This window comes from Zingiber officinale, chromosome 2B (genome assembly GCF_018446385.1).
Source record: "Zingiber officinale cultivar Zhangliang chromosome 2B, Zo_v1.1, whole genome shotgun sequence".
Lineage (NCBI taxonomy): Eukaryota > Viridiplantae > Streptophyta > Magnoliopsida > Zingiberales > Zingiberaceae > Zingiber > Zingiber officinale.
The window spans coordinates 12,476,874-12,500,571 of record NC_055989.1 but is presented as its reverse complement, the minus strand read 5'-3'; the positions used below and the strand labels follow the sequence as shown (position 1 = coordinate 12,500,571).

The following is a 23,698-nucleotide window of genomic DNA, read 5'->3' as shown; positions in this document are numbered from 1 at the left end:
AACCCCACTGTTATTGCTCAATATTATTTCCTTGTACCAAAATTAAAGAAAACAAACAAAAGCAGCCAAGCATAACAGATCAGAACACATTTCCTAACCTCAACAACAATGATTAAACTTTTATCTCACAGTTTCTATGCTATTCGACTTGAAGAGAATGTAAAAACTAAAGACAGTTTCACCTTTGCCATCTGTCAATCGTTGCTGCGATAACAACATGAATGGCATATTTTACTGAAAGGTTGATGAGATGATGATTTGAGGGTTTAGCTCCATTAAAATTATGTGAGAAGAAATATGACTTTGTCGTGCATAAACTGTGACTAAAATGATTTGATCCTTGGCTAAGTGTTCAGCTATCTACATCCACTGTTACATGGCTTTTAAGTCTTATTTGAGCACTGTAAACTCAGTGTGGCCTCTAAAATAGTCTTGTTGTTTTTGAGCAGACCACACAAATCTTTATTTCAATTATGACAGCGAGATTAGAAGAAAAGAAGAATGTGAAGAAAAGAAAAAAGGAAAAAGAAAGAGCAAGAAGATGCAATTAAAAGAAGAAAAGTGATTAAAAATGGAATAGATGGAAATAGAAAAATTATTTCAAAGGAATAGAATATATAATAAATAAATAATATATATTTTTACTTTAATTCACATTATGCTAATTATTCATATTTTTATTCGACTCCAGTTAGCCACATGATCTATCAATAGATTTACTTGTAAATCTGACCAGACAATCTATACTTGCATGCCAAGCTCAACCAAGTATAATTAGTATTGGCAATATACTAAGTTCGACAAACCTACTCAACCTGACTAACTAGATCGATCATGTGGCTTGCTTGACCGGGTGACCCTACTTGATTAACTCACTCACTCCAACTAACACATCCCTTCCACTCAGCTCGTTTGGTCCTCTCAATCATTCAAACCTAATTGAATTATTTTACTCAACATGGTTACATGAACACTGGTAGCAGAGAAATTGATTAAATCATTTCTTAGTACATTAAGAATTGATCTTCCCAAAAGTTAAGAGAGGAGGCAAGTTTTATGAGTAAAACACAGGAAAATGGCACACTTTCTTGTATGACAACAACAAATATTATCATACATGTCAAGAACTGACGAAGTGAAAAGAACAAATACCATTATTGTGCATCGTCTAGACAAGACGGCATTGCAACTTTAGACTTTGGCAGCATGCAGATTTTGCAATCTGATTTGAGGATGCCTCAGATTGGATCAAACTCTAAGGCTGATGTTTAGAGTATATGCTCGCGTCTGCATAGGCATCTTGCAATTTTTGGAGCATGTATGCCGCACAAGTCACTGGAGGGAACCTGATCGATATGGTCATGCAACAATTAAAACGTTAGTGCAAGGAATAACTTCTCGGTCATCAAAAAAAAGAAAGAAAGATTATACATTGCTTCCACATTTCTTCATCAGATGCAAATACTTTAAGCTTTGATCAACTTCACATGGTATAAAGTCTTCACTTGGAGGTATGTCATGCTAGAGTGGAACTTACTTGGGGGGGTCTGCCTCAGATTTGCAAGTCGGCAAGCATTCAATAAGACAATCATGGCTTGGATCCGCAAAATAAGCGATCTGTTCCAATGGAAGTAGACCATTCAGTTAGCAGAGTATACAAATACGGTCAGAAACTGTGTTGAAGCAAATATCTAATCAACTCCATTGAAGAAATAGATTAAGGAAATAAATGTCCTACCGAATAGCGTTCCCTCCCATCTAAAAGTACTCTGTGCATAGTGGACCTGCATGTCAAATAAGAAGAATGTCGATGATTGTTTTTGCAAATGCTAGATTGCAATGCATAATCTAGTCAGTGGCAAAATGATACATGAGGATCTGAATATCTTTTTATTATATTTGAGTAGTTTTTGAGTTTTTTGATATTTAGGATATTTTTGGTATTTAGAATATTTTTGGTAATTTTTATTTTTTATATTTTTAAATTTTGAGTCTTTAAGATTTTTAGAATTTTGAGTTTGTCAAGAATTTTTCCTTCTCTATTAGGATTTCTTTCCTTTCTTTGTGTCTTAGGATTTGGAATCTATATAAATAATTGTTTGGGTTGATGTAAGAAAGTTTTTGATTAATAAGAATTTGCATCCGTGTCGTTTCTTCCCAAACGTTGAGTTTGGTTGTCTATCTCTTGGCATTCCGCGAAATCAACAGGATTTAGAAGTTTGCTTCCGGTATTCATCTGTGAATCTACAACAACAACAACCAAACATTTTCCCACTAGGTGGGATCGGCTGTATAAATCCTTTTATGCCATTAAGCTCTATCTCCTACTATATCATCATCTATATTTAAATAAATTTTATCTTGTTTTATTGTTGCTAACCAAGTCTTTTTTGATCTTCCTCTTCCTCATTTAATATGCAAGTTTATCATAGTTTCACATCGCCTAACTGAAGCATTTATTCGTCGTCTAAGTACATGTTCGTACCATCTTAAACGTGTCTCTCGGAGTTTTTCATCAATAGATGCATCTCCGACTCTCTCTAATGCTCTCATTTCTTATTTTGTCCATCCTCGTATGTCCACACATCCACCTTAACATCCTCATCTCTGCAACTCTCATCTTCTGTTCATGTGCTTGAGTCATAGTCCAACATTCAGCTCCATATAACATAGCAGGTCTAACTGCGGTTTTATAGAACTTACCTTTAAGTTTAAGAAGTACTTTACAGTCACACAAAACACTCGACGCTCCCCTCCATTTCACTCATCTTGCTTGTATTCTATGTAAGACATCTCTCTCAATCCCTCCATTGTTTTGCAAAAATGATCCTAAATATTTAAATCTCTCGGTTCTGGGCAGCTCATCCTCTCCTATCTTAACAATTGTCTCATTACTTTTAATATTGCTAAACTTAAATTCCATATATTCTGTCTTTAATCTACTAAGCTTAAAACTTTTCCCTTCTAGTATTTCCCACCAAGATTCTAGTTTAGCATTTACTCCTTCACGTGTTTCATCTACCAAAATAATATCGTCTGCAAATAACATGCACCACGGTACTGTGTCTTGAATGTGCGCAGTGAGTTTGTCTATAATTAGTGTAAAAAGATAAGGACTTAAAGCTGATCCTTGATATAACCCTATCTTTATTGGAAATACTTCAGTTACTCCGTCGGAAGTCTTTACTCTGGTCGTTACATCGTTGTGCATATCCTTAATTAGGTCAATATATGTTACGCTAACACCTCTCTTTTCTAGAATTCTCCATATAATTTCTCTTGGACTCTATCATAAACTTTTTCTAAGTCAATGAATATCATGTGTAGATTTTATTTTTGCTCCCGATATTTTTCAATTAATTATCTAAGAAGATGTATACCTTCTATTGTCGACCTTTCAGGCATGAACCCAAATTGATTTTCGGTCACTGTGGTCTCCTTCTTTAATCTTTTTTCTATTGCTTTTTCCCAAAGTTTCATAGCATGACTCATTAGTTTAATACCCCTATAGTTTGCACAATTTTGTATATCTCCATTGTTCTTATATAAGGGAACTAGAGTACTTATCCTCCATTGATCAGACATTTTTTTCGTTTTCAATATCATGTTAAATAATTTTGTAAGTCATTCAATACCTTGTTCCCTAGGCACTTCCATACCTCTATCGGAATATCATCTGGTCCAACGGCTTTTCCATTGTGCATCTCATTTAAAGTTTGTTTTACTTACGATAAAAATTAAAATTTCTATGCTCATTTGACTTACTTAAATTACCTAAGTTAAGTTAGTCACCTAAACCTTCATTACAAAGTTGATGAAAATACCTCTTCCACCGCTCTTTTATTTCTCCATCATTTACTAATACCCTATTACTTTCATCTTTAATACATTTTATTTGGCTAAGATCTCTTGTTTTCCTTTCTCTCACTTTAGCTATTCTATAAATGTCTCTTTTCCCTTTTTTTATCCAATTTTTGATATAATCGTTCAAAAGTTTTATTTTTTGCTTCACTCGCTACTTTCTTAGCTTATTTCTTGACTATTGTATATTTTTTAAAGTTTTCCTCATTCTTACAAATATATAATTCCTTATAAGCTATTCGTTTTTCTTTCACTTTCTCTTGTACTTTCTCATTCCACCACAAAGATTCCTTAGTGGTGCATGTCCCTTTGACTCACTATATTTCACCTAATGCTTGTACTTCTACCTTCTCCTGAAATATATTTTGCTTCACATCCTTTAACTTCCACCACTTAACTCTAGGAATTGTATATATTTTCTTTCTATTGATATTATATTTGAGGCGTATATCTAACACTACTAACTTATATTGGGTAGTTAAACTTTATCCAGTGATGACTTTGCAATCTTTACAAATCTTTCTATCCTTCTTCCTAACCATAAGAAAGTCAATTTACAATTTATTATTCCCACTTTTGAATGTGACTAAGTGTTTTTCTTTTTTCTTAAAAAACGTATTAGCTAATATAAGGTCATATGTTATAGCAAAATCTAATATAGTTTTCCCTTCCTCATTTCTCGTTCTAAACACATAACTCCCATGTACCCTCTCATATTCCTCATTTTTCACTCCGACATGCTCATTCAGATCACCTCCCATTAAAATCATTTCATTTGGTGGAATATTTTGTAATATTTCATCTAAGCCCTCCCCAAATCTTGATTTGATAGCTTCATCTAATCCTACTTGAGGTGCATATACGCTAATTATGTTTATAGTTTCTTTCGCCACTATTATCTTAATGGCTATAATTCTATCTCCTTTTCTAATTACTCCTACAACTTCATCTTTTAACAAACAATCTACAATAATACCCACTCAATTTCTTGGTTTACTCTTTCCAGTACTATATCTTTGTCTTCTTGCCTATCTATTTTGCCTTTTGTACACACAAAATATTAATTCTTCTTATAATCATCATATCTACTACCTCCATTGATTTACTGGTGAGAATTCCTATGCTCCATGTTCCAAATCTTAGATTATTAGTTTTCTTATCATATTTATTCTTATCCAACCTATGGTGTGAATCCATGGATACGATAATTATCTACTACGTCAGTAGTATCAGAGTCGAGTCGTCGTCTCCTTCAAAAACAATGAGTTTTGCTTTTCTATTTCTTGGCATTCATGTACGAATCAACAGGGTTTAGAAAATTACTTCCGATATTTGTGCGCGAATCAACGGATTCAATAGCTTTCCATTGCATCACACCAAGAAGATCGCAACGCATTAACAACGCTTCAAATGATGATATGACAAGCAATTTGAGGGCGAATTTTCTCCACCATGGGAGAATGATGTCGAAGGATTTGAAATTGACATAAAATGTAAAAGACATAAATTATCAAAAATACCCTAAATACCAAAAATACTATAAATATATAAAAAAAACCTCAAAAACTACTAAATATAATGATGCGGAAACATAAGAGTAATTTTAGTCTCTTTTAATATTTTGCCGAGTTTGGTATTTAGAGTATTTTTGTTAATTTCTAAGTTTAGTGTTTAGGCTATTTTTGTTAATTTCTATCTTTTATATTTTTTTTAATTTGGAGTCTGTTTTGGATTTTTAATATGTTTAGAATTTTTTTCTGTCAGGATTTCTTTTCTTTCTTTATGTCTTAAGGTTTTGAATCTATATAAGGGTATGTTCAGTTTATGTTAGGGGATAGTTTTTAATCAATAATAATTCGACCACGTCGTTCTTTTCCCTAAAGCTTCAAGTATTTTTTGGATGCCTATTTCCTGGTATTTGAATACGAATCAACAGGTTTAGAAAACCGCTTTCAGTATTCATGCGTAAATTAACGGATTCGATAATTATCCGTTGCGTCAGTTGGTATCAAAGATAAGTTGATCCAATGAAGTCATGTAGACAAGAAGACAGCAACGCGTTAACGACACACGATATGGAGCAGCAGGTTCTAGCTATTGGCAAATGGATGGAATGCATGGTTGGGTTTGTGGAACAACTTGCTGAAAGGATGGCAGTGAGGATTGAAAATCAAAATAAAAAAATCCGATCTGACACCATCACCGGATAAACTTGGATCTCGAAACAGGTGATGGAGAGGAGGATGCTTATAAAGAAGTTCTCCGCGGGCGACAAAAAGCAATAGCAGAGGAGGATCACATGCATTAGGAGACAGGTATGAGAATCGAAATCCCTGAGTTTCATGGCACCCTACAACTAAATCTATTCATTTGTTCATTTGACGAGGAGGCGGATGAAGTCGACAACAATGAGGGAGATGATGGCTAGATCAAAATATTTGGTGATCTAATTTATGACGATGATGAGGTGGATAAAATTGTTGATGAAGGATGTGAAGGCAAAGACAACAGCAAAATCAACCTATTTGATGCCTTCATGGAAGGGATCCAGGAGAAGATCCGAGTTTCACCTCTACAAAACTGAAGAACCGAGAGGAAAATTATAATTCGAACGAGGTGGTGTATGCTACGACCAAAGCCTCAACCCAATCCTGGAATATTTCAGTCATATCCGATCATGTTTCAACGTCTCTGTTTATGAAACTTCTTCAAAAAATAAAAACTTTCAAAAACAAATGTCGGAGTCCAAGGGCAAAAGCTTGTATTTCCAAACGAGAATGGAGGAAGAAATCCTTAGAGATGGTCGGTGGAGTGAGGAAGTTGTCATCCTCGTCCCCGGGATATTATTAGCATCAAGTTTGGAGACATCATCCCTGCATATGCCTTTCTGCTTGAAGGAGATCCTTTGAAGATAGATCAGAGTGCACTTACTCGGGAGTTGTTACCTGTCATGAAAGACTCCGAGGATGGTGTAAATTCGAGTTCCACTTGCAAGCAAGGTGAGATTGAAGCTGTTGTCATTGCTAAAGGTGTACATACTTTTTTTGGCAAAGCTGCACATCTAGTGGACACCACCAACCAGCACCAAGCCTATTGTCCTAGAATCGACAATCTTTTGGTTCTTCTCAATGGAGGAATTCCCATAGCTATGCCTACTGTGCTTTCAATTACAATGACAATTGGTCCACATCGCTTATCCCGGCAGGGAACTATTACAAAGAGGATGACCGCAATTGAAGAAATGGTTGGGATGGGAGTGCTATGGAGGGATAAAACTTGCACACTTACTTTGAACAAGCTTAGTGTAGATAAAAACCTTATTGAGGTCTTCTCCAATTGTGTAAGCCAGGACACTGTGATTTTGATGGTTGTTAGATCCTCGAGGATAGAAAAACAAGATACTATAGGCATTGCTATTGTTGGAATGCTTGCTGATCCGATAGAGGCACGGGTTGGTATTCAATAGAGAGAACTGCTTTAACTTATATTGATACTGAGGGGAAACCATATCGAGTTAGCAAAGGAGCGCTGGAACTAGGGGTGCAAATGAGTCAAGTAGCTCACGAGCGGCTCAATCAAAGCTCGACTCGAGCTTGGAGTTAGTCGAGCTTGAGCCGAGCTGAGCCGACTCGTTTAATATTCAAGCCGATCTTAAGCCCATTTAATACTGGCTCGATGGCTTGTCGAGCTTGTTCGAGCCAAGCTAATTCAATATTCTAATATTTAAAATAATTACTACTTTAAAATTAAATAATAAGTTGAGGAAGTGTTTATAGCTAGAGGGTTTCATTAGGTTTGCCTGTGGTTGAAGGTTCAAATCATATCATCCTAAATAGCCCTTTTTTAATTTTTGTAAAATACCGGAAAAATGGCAGATAATGATAAGGGAATTTTCCGGAATTTTTAGAAATTTTTCGGAAATTTTTCGGAGCTCGTATGGACGAGTTTACGGGGATAAAAACGGGAAAGCCTGTTTAGGCTACCCCATCTAAGCGAGGAAAAGTTTAATTATTTATATTCTTTTCCTTTTCTTTTCTTTCTCCCCAATCGCCGTTTTCTCTCCCTCACTGCCGAACCCCACGCCGAAGCCCAAACCGCCGCACGCGATGGTTTTCTTCCCGATTTAAGTCGTGGCCGAGGTTTTTCAATGTCTTCTTCTTCTCCACTTCGCCTCCCAGTGTCGAGTTCTTTCTCCCCTTTGTCGCGTTGCCCTCTTCTTTCCCCGACAGCTGCTCTTCCTCGCCGCACACCACGATCCCGACGCCACTGTGCGCCGCTCACCGCCGACGTCTTCTCCTCGCCGGCACTCGAGCACCGTCAACATCTATTGGCGCCGCCCTTTCTCATCTGTGCCCTAGCCGTCTCCACACGATCGCCTGACTTTCTTTGTCTCTGCGTGCCATTGTCGATCCATCGCCGGTGTTCCCGTGCCCTAGCAGCGATCCTCAAGGTAAAGCAGGGACGAGAAGTTTATGGATTTAATGATCTTGTTTGATTGGGTTTATCGGCTTGTGACCTTCTTCCTGTTTTACACTAGGAGGAAGATTTTGGATCGTTTCTTGCTACTTCCCCTAATCGGAGCTCAGACTCCTTCCTTGCGGAAGAAATTTAGGGCTACTGGTTGGAGGTAAGTGTCATACCTAGCTGTGGATTTGGGCTTGATTCTCTGTTTGGGTGTTGTTGCTTGATCTCACCTTGATCCAGAATCAAGGCAGATTGGCTCACTCTGTTCTAACAGCTGCTACCTTAAATTCCAACAGCAAACAACCCTTGTTCCAGAAACAAGGGCGGTTGGGAATTTAGGTATAGTGTAGGAATTGATCTTCGTTGTAGATGATTGCTAGTTGTGTTAGCAATAATTGTTAACATAGGTTTAGAATTAACCTAATGGTGTAATTAGGGTTAATGAAGTTAACCCTAGATGGTTGGTGGATTATGAATTTGTTTAGCTATTTGTTTATAATTAATTTAGCTAAACTGTACGGTTTACTACAGGACTTTGACGCGAGACGAGAATCTCGACGTCGGATTTGGACCGGATACGATCCTTTCTATTGGAGGCGAGTACTTTGACTTTATGTCATATGATATGCATAATAATGTCTTTAACAAATAGCAACGATTGTGTTTTCTTATCTGTTTCGGTTGATCACTACCTGACCAGTTACATGCTTGCTTGTTTATTTGCTATGCACATCATGTTAGTATTTACTTGATTATACCTACTTATAGAGGTAGTGACACAACCATGTTATTTATTATGTTCAGGACCTAAGGTTTTTGATACCTTATCTGGTCTGTGTACTTTGATTTGATTCACTTTCCGATGGTACACATTTTACATATATATGGATATTGCTATGCTGCTGAGTATTTTGTCATGCTTAGTATCATGCACCATTCGCATGATTGCATGCTGTGCGATAGTCTGCTCCATTATTGTTGAGCACATCGTCAGTTTCATCACTGTCGGTGCTCCGTTGGTCCGCTCATGGGTAGCGTGACGCAGCGTGGTAGCACGTCAGTTTTGCTCTGTTCGGTGCTCCGTTGGTCCGCTCAGGGGTAGTGTGACGCAGCGTGGTAGCACGTCAGGGATCCCTCCCCGTCATGGTGTTCCGGGAGATGAGAGCATTACGCTCCCCCATTTATGATTTGGGGTAGGAGTATGTGTGTACTCCGACAGCATCCCGTCCACTCGGTCATTCATCAGGGGCAATGATGGCAGAGTGCACGGTTGTCACAGCCCTACCCACTCGGTCTCACTATTGTGTGTGACATGGCTGACTGGCGTCAGGGGTGACCATAGCATTTGCATCTTATGCATGATGCATTTATTGTTTGTGTTTGCTCCATTTACTTGCTGCATTTATATGGATGCATATGATTGACATGCATACAGGATTATGACACTTTCGGTCTGACGACCCTATTGTCCTTATACCTTGGTCCTAGTTAGTACAATTTTCTCCTGCTTGTTTCAGTTGCATTTATCCTTCTTGTATCAGGAGACTGTATGCATAATTAGTGTTGGATGTTATTTTCTTTATTATGCATATCAGTTGATACCCGCTGAGTGTTGGACTCACACTCTCCTCCGTTGTTATTTTCAGGTTGATGCTGTCCAGAGAGTTCCAGTCGCTAGTCCCCTGCAGTCCACGAGGATGTTTATTTGTCTTTTGGTGTCTTTTACTAGAATATGTTGAGACTTGTTTTATTTTGATACACTTGGATCTTATATGGACATTGTCGATGAGTTTTTATTTGGATTTGTTTTACTACATGCCTGCCTGGATGGCAGAAGAGGTAAGTTGATCTTATCGTCGGATTTGAGCTTTATGAGTGTAGTGGAGTAGGAATATGTTTTGAGCTTTATGGGTGTAGTTGAGTAGGGTTGTTTTTGAGTCATATTATCACTGTTATAGTTTGTTAAATTATTAACTGCGTGGGTGATTGTTTATATTATTGTTATTGTTCCGACCGTGTTGACCGAGGTATATGTGGCCCAGAGGGCGATGTAGAAAGTTTCAGATTGTCCGCCGTACAGGGGAGATGCTGCCGAAATTCGGACAGGGACTCCTCCGGAGCGTGACAATTTATTTGGTATCAGAGCACAAGTTTTACGATCTTTGTTTTCGTATTTTGGATATTTTGGATAACCTTATACCAATTTATTTGGTATCAGAGCGCCAAGGTTTGGCGATACTTGTTTTGATTTTCGTGTTACGGATCTTGAGATTTATCTGATACCAATTTATTGGAATTGGTATCAGAGCAGGGTGTGATACCTGCTTTTGGTGTTCTGGATATTTGAGTTAGCCCAAGTTTGCGAGTCAAACTGGGTAGTTATTTTGGATTGCACGGATTTTCCATTTTGTATATGTTTGGACTTCCGTTTCGGATTTATATGAATTTCCGGCGATTTTCTCGTTCGGAATTTTGAGGTAAATTGGGGACTGGACAGCGACGGAACATCTCCAGACAGCAAATAGGTATGATGTTTATTTTATGATTGTTATACTTGTAGTAATATCTGTTATATAACTTAACAGATATGAGGAGATCTACACGTATTGCTGCGAGACGTGGTGCTGGACGGCCACGTACGAGGACCGTGGGATCTCTGGATTTGCCAGAGATGCCTACTGGGGTTGAGCCTGTCAGTCAGGGACAGACTCAACATACTGCGGCGCGTCGGGCTCTCAGACCCCGATGGCTCCTATAGAGGTACCTACCTCGGCTGTGCCGAGTGTACCTATCCCTACTGTATTTCCGATACCACCAGGGGTACTACCGGCATACCCCGCATCTGCTCCGGACCAGCCTACGGCATACTCGGCACCACCGCCATCTGGACCTACCGTGTACACGACATCAGTGGCACCTGTGCCCCCAGTACCTACAGTGTACCTAGCAGCATCTGCACCAGCGATGTCGGCTGCTCCACATCTGGTACCACCACCTACCGTACATCCAGCCGCGGCCACCTATGCTCACCCTGCAGTGCCACCGACGGCATATGCTCCAGTTTATACAGCAGCACCGGGAGTACTTCCTCCGGTCTATTCAGCGGTACCACATGTAGCACCAGCTCCAGTGGTTCCGCCAGTTCTTGCAACCGTTTCGACACACCTCACTGACATTGTCGCGGCACGAGCCAGGATTCCAGCGTTGGCAGAGTCAATGAAGAGTCGATTTACACTCTTCCGAGGAGACCGTGATCCGAGTGTGGCCCTGTCTTTGATTGAGACTATGGAGCGCACTTTCTTCTATATGGCTTGCTCCGAGTGGGAGAAAGCAGAGCTGGCTGTTTTTCACTTACGGGACAAAGCCGACACTTGGTGGGTTACTCAGCGTTCCATCATCGGCGAGCAGAACATTACTTGGGCCAGATTCAGAGAGGCTTTTGAGAGCTGCTTCCTTCCACGAGCTTATCAGATGGCTTGCCGGTAGGATTTCCTGAGTCTGCGACAGAACCACCGGTCAGTGACAGAGTATAATGCAGAGTTTGACAGATTGGCCCAATTTTGTCCAGAGCTAGTTGCTGAGGACAGTTCACGTATGCATCAGTTCATTCAGGGGCTGGATGGACATTTGCAAGTAAGACTTGCCGGTCTTGATTGCGCATCTTATTTAAAGACGTTGGACAGAGCTCTCATGATTGAGTCAGCTCAGCAGAGAGCGTTTTCAGACAAGAAAAGGAAGCAGACTGAGCGGACATTCGGACAGTTCAGTCAGTCCAGAACTTATCGAGGAGGGCGAAGAGCCCAGCCTTCGCATGGCCAGCAGCGGGTTGCTCCCCCTGCAGCTGTTGCATTTGGCATGCTCGGACAGGAGTAGGGTACTCCCATAGTACCCCAGAGCTCCGTCCCGGGACCTCATTATCTGACTCAGGGGCAGTATCAGCTGCAGCCCCAGCCACAGGCTCAGTATCAGACGCAGTCCCAGCCCTCGGTACAGTATCAGTCGCCGCCCTCTCAGACTTCTATGGCACAGTATCCAGTACCGCCTCCGTGGCAGGCTCCTGCCCAGACGCAGCAGTCGCAGGCAGTGTTACCACCTCTTCTTCCGCCAGAGACTGGGCATATTCATGCGGTCACTAAAGAGGATGCGCAGAGAGCCGACGGATCCATTTTCCGCGGTACGATTTCTATTTATGCCTTATCTGCAGATATACTGATAGATACTGGTAGCTCGCATTCTTTTATATCTCGTACTTTTATGCGGGAGATTGGTAGATTACTCACTTTCAGATCGCAACGACTGACCGTCTCTCTGCCCTCCGGTGACACCATGGACGTCACCCAAGAGATCAGAGGTTGCCCGTTAGATTTTGGCAACCTAATACTTAAGGTGGATCTTTTAGTATTGGAAATGGTCGATTTTGATATTATACTTGGCATGGACTGTTTGTCAGCATATCATGTCACAATTGCCAGACGAGGGTGGTCACATTCCGGCCATTATGAGTTTTTGGTAATGTCATTTGGGCTTACCAATGCTCTAGCGGTATTTATGGATTGTTGTGGTGGAGCATTGCTCCCACATGTCATGGATGGTTGTGGTGGAGCGTTGCTCTCACATATTGAGGATTTCTTGTGATAGAACGTTGCTCCCACATATGTGGTATTTCCTGTGATGGAGCGTTGCTCTCACACTGGAGAATTTATTCTTTGGTGATTTATATTGTTGGTGATTAGATTTCAGATTTGTTGTCGGGGATGATCTTATAGTTGAGTATGTCTGTTGTACGGGCATTATGAGTTCTAGGTTTTACCATTTAGGCTTACAAAGCCCTAGATGCTTTCATGGATTGGATGATTTCGGTATTCATAGATTGTTTGGATCGGTTTCCACTGTCCTTGTTGACAATGTTGTAATCTATTTTTTTTTTTTTATCCGAGCTCGATATCCCCACCTTTTCACTTGAGGTATGTGATTTAATTTACCGGTCAGTATTTATACTCTATATCTATTGTTAGTACTTGCTGATAATAGATAACGAAATTTGGGGACCAAATTTTTATTAGTGGGGGAGAATGTAAAATACCGGAAAAATGGCAGATAATGATAAGGGAATTTTCCGGAATTTTTAAAAAAAATTCGGGAATTTTTCGAAGCGCGTATGGACGAGTTTACGGAGATAAAAACGGGACCCGGGAAAGCCTGTTTAGGCTACCCCATCTAAGCGAGGAAAAGTTTAATTATTTATATTCTTTTCCTTTTCTTTTCTTTCTCCTCAATCGCCGTTTTCTCTCCCTCACTGCCGAACCCGACGCCAAAGCCCTAACCGCCGCACGCGATGGTTTCCTTCCCGATTTAAGTCGTGGCCGAGGTTTTTCAGCGTCTTCTTCTTCTCCACTTCGCCTCCCAGTGCCGAATTCTTTCTCCCCTTTGTCGTGTTGCCCTCTTCTTTCCCCGACAGCCGCTCTTCCTCGCCGCACACCGCAATCCCGACGCCACTGTGCGCCGCTCACCGCCGACGTCTTCTCCTCGCCGGCACTCGAGCACCGCCGACATCTATTAGCGCCGCCCTTTCTCATCTGTGCCCTAGCCGTCTCCACATGATCGCCTGACTTTCTTTGTCTCTGCGTGCCACTGCCGATCCATCGCCGGTGTTCCCGTGCCCTAGCAGCGATCCTCAAGGTAAAGCAGGGACGAGAAGTTTATGGATTTAATGATCTTGTTTGATTGGGTTTATCGGCTTGTGACCTTCTTCCTGTTTTACACTAGGACGAAGATTTTGGATCGTTTATTGCTGCTTCCCCTAATCGTAGCTCAGACTCCTTCCTTGCAGAAGAAATTTAGGGCTACTGGTTGGAGGTAAGTGTCATACCTAGCTGTGGATTTGGGCTTGATTCTCTGTTTGGGTGTTGTTGCTTGATCTCACCTTGATCCGGAATCACAGCAGATTGGCTCACTCTGTTCTAACAGCTGCTACCTTAAATTCCAATAGCAAACAACCCTTGTTCTAGCAACAACAGCGGTTGGGAATTTAGGTATAGTGTAGGAATTGATCTTCGTTGTAGATGATTGCTAGTTGTGTTAGCAATAATTGTTAACTTAGGTTTAGAATTAACCTAATGGTGTAATTAGGGTTAATGAAGCTAACACTAGATGGTTGGTGGATTAGGAATTTGTTTAGCTATTTGTTTATAATTAATTTAGCTAAACTGTACGGTTTACTACAGGACTTTGACGCGAGACGAGAATCTCGACGTCGGATTTGGACCGGATACGATCCTTTCTATTGGAGGCGGGTACTTTGACTTTATGTCATATGATATGCATAATAATGTCTTTAACAAATAGCAACGATTGTATTTTCTTATCTGTTTCGGTTGATCACTACCTGACCTGTTACATGCTTGCTTGTTTATTTGCTATGCACATCATGTTAGTATTTACTTGATTATATCTACTTATAGAGGTAATGACACAACCATGTTATTTATCATGTTCAGGACCTAAGGTTTTTGATACCTTATCTGGTCTGTGTACTTTGATTTGATTCACTTTCCGATGGTACACATTTTACATATATATGGATATTGCTATCTTTTCGATATTTTGCCATGCTTAGTATCACGCACCATTCGCATGATTGCATGTTGTGCGATAATCTGCTCCATTATTGTTGAGCACATCGCTTCAGTGTCATGCTACGCTTAGTTTCAACGTGACGCAGCGTGGTAGCACGTCGGTTTTGCTCTATTCGGTGCTCCGTTGGTCCGCCTGTGGGTAGTGACGCAGTGGTAGACGTCAGAGATCCCTCCCGTCGTGGTGTTCGGAGATGAGGCATCGCTCCCCATTTATGATTTGGGGTAGGAGTATGTGTGTCGACAAAGATCCCGTCCACTCGATCGTTCATCGTGATGGCGAGTGCGGTTATCACACCTACCCACTCGGTCTCACCATTGTGTGTGACATGGCTGACTGGCGTCAGGGGTGACCATGACATTTGCATCTTATGCATAATGCATTTATTGTTTGTATTTGCTGCATTTACTTACTGCATTTATATGGATGCATATGATTGACATGCATACATGATTATGACACTTTCGGTCTGACGGCCCTATTGTCCTTATACCTTGGTCCTAGTTAGTACAGTTTTCTCCTGCTTGTTTCAGTTGCATTTATCCTTCTTGTATCAGGAGACTGTATGCATAATTAGTGCTGGATGTTATTTTCTTTATTATGCATATCAGTTGATACCCGCTGAGTGTTGGACTCACACTCTCCTCCGTTGTTATTTTCAGGTTGATGCTGTCCAGAGAGTTCCAGTCGCTAGTCCCCTGCAGTCCACGAGGATGTTTATTTGTCTTTTGGTGTCTTTTACTAGACTATGTTGAGACTTGTTTTATTTTGATATACTTGGATCTTATATGGACATTGTCGATGAGTTTTTATTTGGATTTGTTTTACTACATGCCTGCCTGGACGGCAGAAGAGGTAAGTTGATCTTATCGTCGGATTTGAGCTTTATGAGTGCAGTGGAGTAGGAATATGTTTTGAGCTTTATGGGTGTAGTTGAGTAGGGTTGTTTTTGAGTCATATTATCACTGTTACAGTTTGTTAAATTATTAACTGCGTGGGTGATTGTTTATATTATTGTTATTGTTTCGGCCGTGTTGGCCGAGGTATATGTGGCCCAGAGGGCGATGTAGAAAGTTTCAGATTGTCCGCCGTACAGGGGAGATGCTGCCGAAATTTCTTCGGACAGGGACTCCTCCAGGGCGTGACAATTTTAATTCAATGTTTCGAGTCGAGCCGAGCTCGAGCCCATGATTAATTGGTCGAGCCGAGCTCGAGCTCAAATTCACAAACTCGCTCGAGCTCGAATCGAGCATCTTTAATCTTCTCGAGCTCGAGCTAACCCAAATTTGAGCTCGGCTCGGCTCATTTGCACCACTAACTAGAACAGATTTTGAATCTTGCACACAATAAGTCTGAGATAGAGCAAAGGGTCCATGCTATTATTGACAAGATTGCTGAGCATGGAGTACGATCACTTGCTGCTGCATATTAAAAAGTTCCAAAGGGAAGAAAAGAGAGCTCAGGAGGTCCGTGGCAATTCATTGGTCTCATGCCACCTTTTGATTCCCCAGGACATGACAATGCAGAAACAATTCAAGAACAAATTTTCTCTATGTTGGAGAGAATGATGCGGAAACATAAGAGTAATTCTAGTCTCTTTTAATATTTTGCCGAGTTTAGTATTTAGAGTATTTTTGTTAATTTCTAAGTTTGATATTTAGGGTATTTTTGTTAATTTCTATCTTTTATATTTTGGATTTAGAGTTCGTTTAGGATATTTTAAATTTTTAGTATGTTTAGAATTTTTCTTTTCTGTCATATATCTTTCCTTTCTTTATGTCTTAAGGTTTTGTATCGGTATAAGAGTATGTTTAGTTTATGTTAAGGATAGTTTTTTATCAATAATAATTCCGTCATGCCGTTCTTTTCCCTAAAGCTTCGAGTAGTTTTTGGATCCCTATTTTCCGGTATTCGTGCACAAGTCAACGGATTCGATAATTGTCCACTGCATCAATTGGTATCAGAGCCGAGTTGATCTTATGGAGTCAGTCATCGTCTCCTTCTTAAAGAATGACGAGTTTTTCTTTTCTATTTCTTAGTATTCGTGCGGGAATCAACAAGATTTAGAAGATTGCTTCTGGTATTCATGCGCGAATCAACGGATTCGATAGTTATCCGTTGCATCAATTAGTATCACCGAGTTGATTTTGTGGAGTCAGTTGTCGTCTCCTTTAGGAACGACAAGTTTTGCTTTTCTATTTTCTGATATTCGTGCACGAATCAATAGGATTTAGAAGATTACTTTCGGTATTCATGCGCAAATCAACAGATTTAATAGTTTTCCACTGCATCACACCAAGAAGACCGCAACGCATCGATAACGCTTCTGATGATGGTATGACTAGGAATTCGAGGGTGAATTTTCTCCACCATGGGGAGAATGATGTAGGAGAATCCGAATATCTTTTTATCATTTTTAGTAGTTTTTGTATTTTTTGATATTTAGGGGATTTTTGATATTTAAGATATTTTTGATAATTTCTATTTTTTATGTTTTTGGATTTTGAGTCAATTTTTAGTATTTTTAGAATTTTGATTCTGTTAAGATTGTTTTCCCTTTTTTGTCAGGATTTCTTCCTTTCTTTGTGTCTTGGGATTTAAAGTCTATATAAATAATTGTTTGGGTTAATATAAAAAAGTTTTTGATGAATACTCCTTTAGTTGCTTATCTCCTGGCATTCTACAGAATCAATAAGGATTCGAAGATCGCTTCGGTATTTGTGCACAAATCAACGGATTTGATAGTTATCCGCTGCATCACAAAATAAACATGCATGCAACAGGAGGAAGGGTCAAGTTTTTTCTTCCATTCCTCTGCATTTTCTCTTCCAAGATATTGTTTGCCTTACCAGCTAGCTATTAATTAAAATTTGAAGGTAAGAATATGAATAAAATAGCTTTTCTTACATTATCGTAACCTTAAATATCTGACACCAGAAATTCAGATGATTTTCCAACTTCACTAACAAGATTACAAGAGTCCAAATAGCACCACAAAAAGACTCCATGAGAATATTGTTATTTATATTATTTTATCAACAAGAATAGAGAGATACAGAAATTTTTATGACATTAAAGATTACATTATTAACCAACAAAATTGTAATTGTAAATTTCCTTTTTCCAGATAAAATCTAGACAATTAAAACAAACTAGTTATCAATCACTTTATGAATAAATACACGAGCTATTCTGCATGCAGAATGTTAGATTACCTGAAAATCCCATTACTCCAACGTTCTAGCAGGTCGCCAAGATTGACAATGAACCCTCTGGAACAAACATGGAAAATAAGCTAGCAACAAAGGTAAATTTTAGAAAAAATCTTTCATGCACAAGATGTACAACATATCGACTAGAACCTTTGCGTAAAGTACATCAAAGGAAAGATACAAATGGATATTGATGAGTTTGGAAAAAATCTGCTAGAGACAATTTTTATACTAACTATGAGGTGTTGTTAAAGTTTATAGATGACGAAGAACTAACCCACTAACTGGTGCCACATATTCCCACACCTGAGGCCTGGCATCTTTATCCTTGCATATCTGTGCCATAAGGAAAAAAATAAAACCAATTAAATCATAGAACATTAGAAACATATGGGAGCTTGTATTTGTACCAATTAATGGTGTTGGTACTTGGAACTCACTTGTAGACCCATCACATCATCAGTTGCCAATAGAGTTATTAATCCATAATCAGAATGTGCTCCGGCTCCAAATACTCCTTTTTCAGGACATGATACTTTACCTGATAGTTAGAAAAGGCATCATCATGGCATGTGTTGCATCAGCAAGAATTCCACAAACATAAGACTAAAACATGACCCAAACTTGTTTCATACCTCCGTAGTGTAGGAGCCGCAAACTTGCAATAGGCTCGCCAAGCATTTCTGGCTTATCAAAGAAACCAACATCTAAGTTAAGTGCAAGGGCTATGATTCTAGCAACTGCTTTTGCCACCCTCCTGACAGTGAAAGAATAGATATAAGATCAAAATCTCATCTTGCTCAATCTATATAGTAGGATAAACAAATATTTGGAAGAACTACACTTCTATCAGTATACTGGTCATATAGCAACTACATATCCATGAAGATAAGTGCTACTGTTTTCACAAGAATTTAAAAAGTAACACAATTTAATTTATAATAAAATACTGGCTTGAGGTTCTTCGCTTAAACAGCTCCATGGTGGAACCTAGGTGATAGACTGCAATCCACTTTGAAAAGAAAGGGCGAAGAATCCCTATAAATCCACCGTGCATGCCAATGAAGTGAAGCACCAAAGAAATAATGTTCAAATTAAGGACACTTAATTCCTTTCCTCTAGGAGCTTTCTCGGGTGGAGGGTCAAGAAGAAACGAAAGGTGATTACATACATAAACACTCTGATGATTAATTACAGTCTTAAGTAATATGTTATGCAACAACTCTTTTTTAGACTATGTTTGTTTTTTTTACCTATTTTATATTTTTTTTGAGATTTGGATCGGATTTGGTGACATGGCCAAGTGGTAAGGCAGTGGACTGCAAATCCTTTATCCCCAGTTCAAATCTGGGTGTCGCCTGATCAACAAAAAACGGGGGATTTCTTATTCTACTATTTAATTCGACGAATTTTGTCCCCGGAGCCGGAGAAGTATAAGCCTATCGATAGTTTTTTTTTCTCAAAATCTGGTATTTGGGTGTGACTCAAACCGATACAAATAGGGATGAAGTGAGTCTTACTTAGTAATATCATTGACTCTCGCTATTTTTTTTAATAGTGAGAGTCAATTCTGGAATTCAGAACGACGAAAATCAGAGGTCCCCACAGATGGCATATCAAAATCTTCAATTAAAAAATCATCAATCTCAAAGGTTGTGATTAAGGCACCAAAATATGATATAATCACTATGTTAAATTGAAGAGAAACACTTACAGTGACTCCTTATGATACTGCTCCATAATCTCCTTCCATCCAGGTAATATATCTTCAGAAAGAAAACATGAAATCAGAATAGAAATTTGAAAAAAAATTCAGATACAGCCCCCATTAACCAGTTCATTAAAACCACTTCAAAGAGTAAATTTTTGGCTCCTTGGAAAAAAATAATGTTCCTGTACATAAATCTACACTATACAAGAAAATCCAGTAGGTGAAGCAAACATAGCATTTGAAATAAACCTTATATGTAGCCACTGTCGTAAAAAACATCCAAAAGAAACTAGTCAAGGAGTCAGAGCCAAATCTACTTCTATGAGTTAGCAAAGTGACAGATGATAAGAAGCAGACAACTTACCTGTAGTTGGCCACAAATTTGACCCATAAAATGGTTTTTCTGCATTTAGGTCATCTTCAGGTACTTCAATACCAATATAGTATCCTTCCTTATAATCACCTAGAACAAAGAGAGCAATAAGTTTGTATTAAGATGTTAATAAGGATAATCAAGATAAGAAAATCATCTGCAGAAATTTCAACTTCTAGATCAAAGCTGTTTTCAAAATATCGAGCAACAGATGTCAGGCAGCCATATAAATTTAATTGATTCATTATTAGGCTATACTAGCTTTTTCTTTTCAAAAGATCATTTGCAAAGATGCAGTCTTTATGTGACATAACAGTTCTAAAAGCAAATCAAACAGCATTTAGGATCACTTGTTGAAGGTGTTCTTTTAACCCACAAAGATACTGCTTTGTGAAAGTAAAACAATATATATCTCAGTTGCGAAATTTTCACAACTGCATAGCATATTCAAACAGCTCCTTCACTTAAGCAATAAATAAAACTGAGTTATGCAATTCACATGTGGATGATGCATTTCATGGAGTAGAAAGTGTAAGAAAACTAAGATGAGTAAAAGATCTGCATAGGATCAATCATAAAAACTAAGCAGAAGGTAATTTGATACAAACATCAGTCTTTCAAATAAAAAAAAAAATGTACAGCTAAAAGCATCAAATTGTGAACTGAATGCAGATAGGCAGAAAGATACACAACTACACATAACAGGTTTCAGTAGCTCAAGCTTCAACTCATCCAAATCGAGCCATATACTAATTTTCTTAGTAACTAGCAAGTAAAGCATAGAAAGGGTTAGAGGCAAGAATGAACCTTAACAAGAAGAATGGAAAAAACTGAACCAGAAAAAATAAAGTACCAACCACTTGTTTGATTTCCAGGATCCGAAGTCTGGGCCAGAAAAGGTGTATAACCTCGATGTTTCTTATTTTGGAGCAATTTCATTTTCTCATGTAAAGGTAGATCAAAAAATTTCTGACTCTGCCTAAAAACTTCTTCCATTAGATCTTGGTCAATTCCATGATCAATCACATAAAAAAATCCAGAATCTTGGCATGCCTGACCAACAGATAATGAGAATATATATTTAAGAAGATAGAAAAACAGGGAAAGTAAAACAGAGAGAGAGAGAGAGAGAGAGACCAACATGCCGAGAAATAAATGATAGATAAGTGTGTGTTTTAAACCAGTGATAATGTTCTCATTGTTCTTATCACATCTATCCTCGTGTATCCGCAAATTCACTTTAGCAACCTCTTTTCTTCAACTCTTATCTTCTGCTTATGTGCTCGATTCATAGTTCAATATTGAGCTTCATATAGTATATCAAGTCTAACTGTTGTTTTATAAATCTTCCCTTTTTTAGAGACATCTTACGATCACAAAGAACCCTTGATTCCCTCCTCTATTTCAATAATCCTGTTTATATCCTATGTAAAACATTTCTATCAATTCCTTCATCCTTTTGCAAAAAGGAAACTAGATACTTAAAGCTCTTAGCTACAGTTAATTAGTCATCTCCTATCTTAACAATTGTCTTCCTATATGTATTACTACGAAACTTAAATTCAATATATTACGTCTTTACTTTATTAAGCCTACAACCTTTTATTTCTAGTGTTTCCAATTTAGCGGGAGTCACAATTTATTAAAAATAAATTCATATAGTTATAGTGAAGGTCAAAGTCTACTCTCAATAAAGCATATAATTTTAGCAACAATTACTTCATCTCACTAAAGTGAATTGTGGGATGATATAACCACACAGTTACAAGAGTCACAAGTTCGCAACTCACAAATAGGAACGAAGAGGTTGCCTATGCCTTCCTCCTCAAGAATGTGATTTCTCGAAGAATATAAGACGAATAGAGCACTATCTTCTTCCTCCTTGAGAAAGCTAGAAAACAAACATCTACATTGGCATATCCAACTCTTGCCCCTTCCCCTTACCACGATGCAAAATCTAAATAGCCTCAACGAGCTCTCTTCTTCCAAAATGCTCGCTCAAAATCATAGGTAAGACTCTAGATCTATCTTTCTATCACTTCTCGGAAGGGTGCCCCAAGATCTCACTCGGAATTAGCCCATCCAAATCCAACTCGGCCAATTTGAATATGAATCAGTCAATTCTTCCAACCATGCCTTAGACACTTAGACACTGATTAGGCTTAGGTAGGCCTGCTAAAGATTATTAGGATGGGCTGATAGCAAAAGTTGACAGAAGGTTGGTGCCTTGGCAAAAGACTTTCTTATCACTCTAAGGCAAATTGACGCTCATCAACAACACACTCTTTGACTCTCTTTTCTGCTTCTGTCTTTATCTTTCCATCTTGGGTTATTAAGGCTATTGATAGGATTAAAATGAACTTCCTTCGGCATCGAGGCATGGATGGGCGTTTCTTCAAGAGCTAAGATCTTGGTTTCATGGAGCATCATCTGCAGGTCTAAGCTTCATGGTGGATTCCGTCGTGCTTCTAGATGTGACTGCATGTTCAGATATTCACCGGAAATATTCCGTCGCTTAATCAAGAAGAACATCATAAAACAAGTTCCTTTTTTTCCTCGATCCATTAATAGAGAAGGCACCTGCTTGAGAAGGGAAACGGATTTGGTAATGTCAGGCTCCGAGAGACTGATGCAGTTCAGCGGTACGGTTTTCGGTGCCGACCCGCCGACGATCACTTCCGGCGCACTCGCCATGTTTCCCGACACCACCACCACCACCACCACCACCTCTCGACTCTCTTGCCGCTTGTCGCTTTCTCTTCCGCCGCCCCCCAACCTTGCGTCGAGTAGTCTGCTGGAGTCAACCTGTCCCACGATCGAATCAACAATCAATCTTATTAGCCGAATCAAACTCTATTGACTCGACAAATTAAACCAACCTGTCTTATTATATTTATTATTAATCGATGTAATGTAATTAACACAAATTACAAATAGAATGACTAATGATTATGATCTTCGTTTCATCTTCTATGATCGATCCTCCTTCTTCTTCATCATCTACAGATCCTATCGAGAACATTTCTGTGACCACCCCTCTTTTGTCATTTTGGTCAGGCTTTGCCTCTGTCTCATTTGGAACGGTGGTTGTGGCGCTGAGTCGCCTCAGGAAGCATGGTTCGGACTGTTTGTTCCTTCAGCTACCGGCCCTCCTCCCTTGCAACCCCAATTTAAGCCTGCTCCACTTCCCTCCCGTCCATCAAATCCAAAAATGCTCTTAATTCCTCTGCAAAACCAGCTCGAGAAGCCATGAAGCTTAACCGGCCGGCGACTTCGACAGGTTAGTTTCGTGTTTATTTTGTTCCTACCCAGCCAATTCGATCGAAGCAGTGTGCTTTCGATATGCTTTCAGCGAGTGATACATAGTTCATGCACAAGAACAATAGCCAGGAGAGGTAGCATGTGACATTCAAGGAGGGTTCAAATTAGGACGGTAAATAAATC

General features: G+C 39.2%; 1 protein-coding gene and 1 non-coding gene across 3 annotated transcripts; one reads left to right on the top strand and one right to left on the bottom strand.

Annotated features, from left to right (window-relative positions):
* Positions 1–1,019: 1,019 nt before the first annotated feature.
* On the bottom strand, positions 1,020–23,395 carry LOC122045324 (2-oxoglutarate-Fe(II) type oxidoreductase hxnY-like). Of its 2 annotated transcripts, XM_042605500.1 has the most exons (12): positions 23,134–23,395; positions 22,835–23,059; positions 21,112–21,307; positions 20,246–20,344; positions 19,885–19,936; positions 18,806–18,927; positions 18,611–18,711; positions 18,448–18,506; positions 18,174–18,230; positions 1,739–1,784; positions 1,538–1,617; positions 1,020–1,346 (listed from the first exon to the last, which is right to left on the bottom strand). In XM_042605500.1, the coding sequence occupies exons 2-12, from the start codon at positions 22,946–22,948 to the stop codon at positions 1,256–1,258; spliced, it is 1,017 nt and encodes a 338-aa protein (XP_042461434.1). In that variant the 5' UTR covers positions 22,949–23,059; positions 23,134–23,395; the 3' UTR covers positions 1,020–1,255. The 2 variants fall into 2 exon arrangements, with proteins under 2 accessions (XP_042461434.1, XP_042461435.1); XM_042605501.1 differs by lacking the exons at positions 21,112–21,307; positions 23,134–23,395 and having other exon boundaries at positions 22,835–22,960.
* TRNAC-GCA lies at positions 19,460–19,530 on the top strand. Its single transcript has one exon. It is a non-coding gene; the product is annotated as a tRNA-Cys (tRNA).
* Positions 23,396–23,698: the final 303 nt, after the last annotated feature.

Bases quoted from the DNA above. Each gene is read 5' to 3' on its own strand.
- LOC122045324 (XM_042605500.1), bottom strand. From the start codon at position 22,948: ATGGCGAGTGCGCCGGAAGTGATCGTCGGCGGGTCGGCACCGAAAACC. The intron at 18,712-18,805 runs GTATGAAACAAG...TCTAACTATCAG, and splicing joins GCGGCTCCTACACTACGGAG to GTAAAGTATCATGTCCTGAA. The intron at 1,785-18,173 runs GTAATCTAACAT...TTTGACATGCAG, and splicing joins TGGAGTAATGGGATTTTCAG to GTCCACTATGCACAGAGTAC.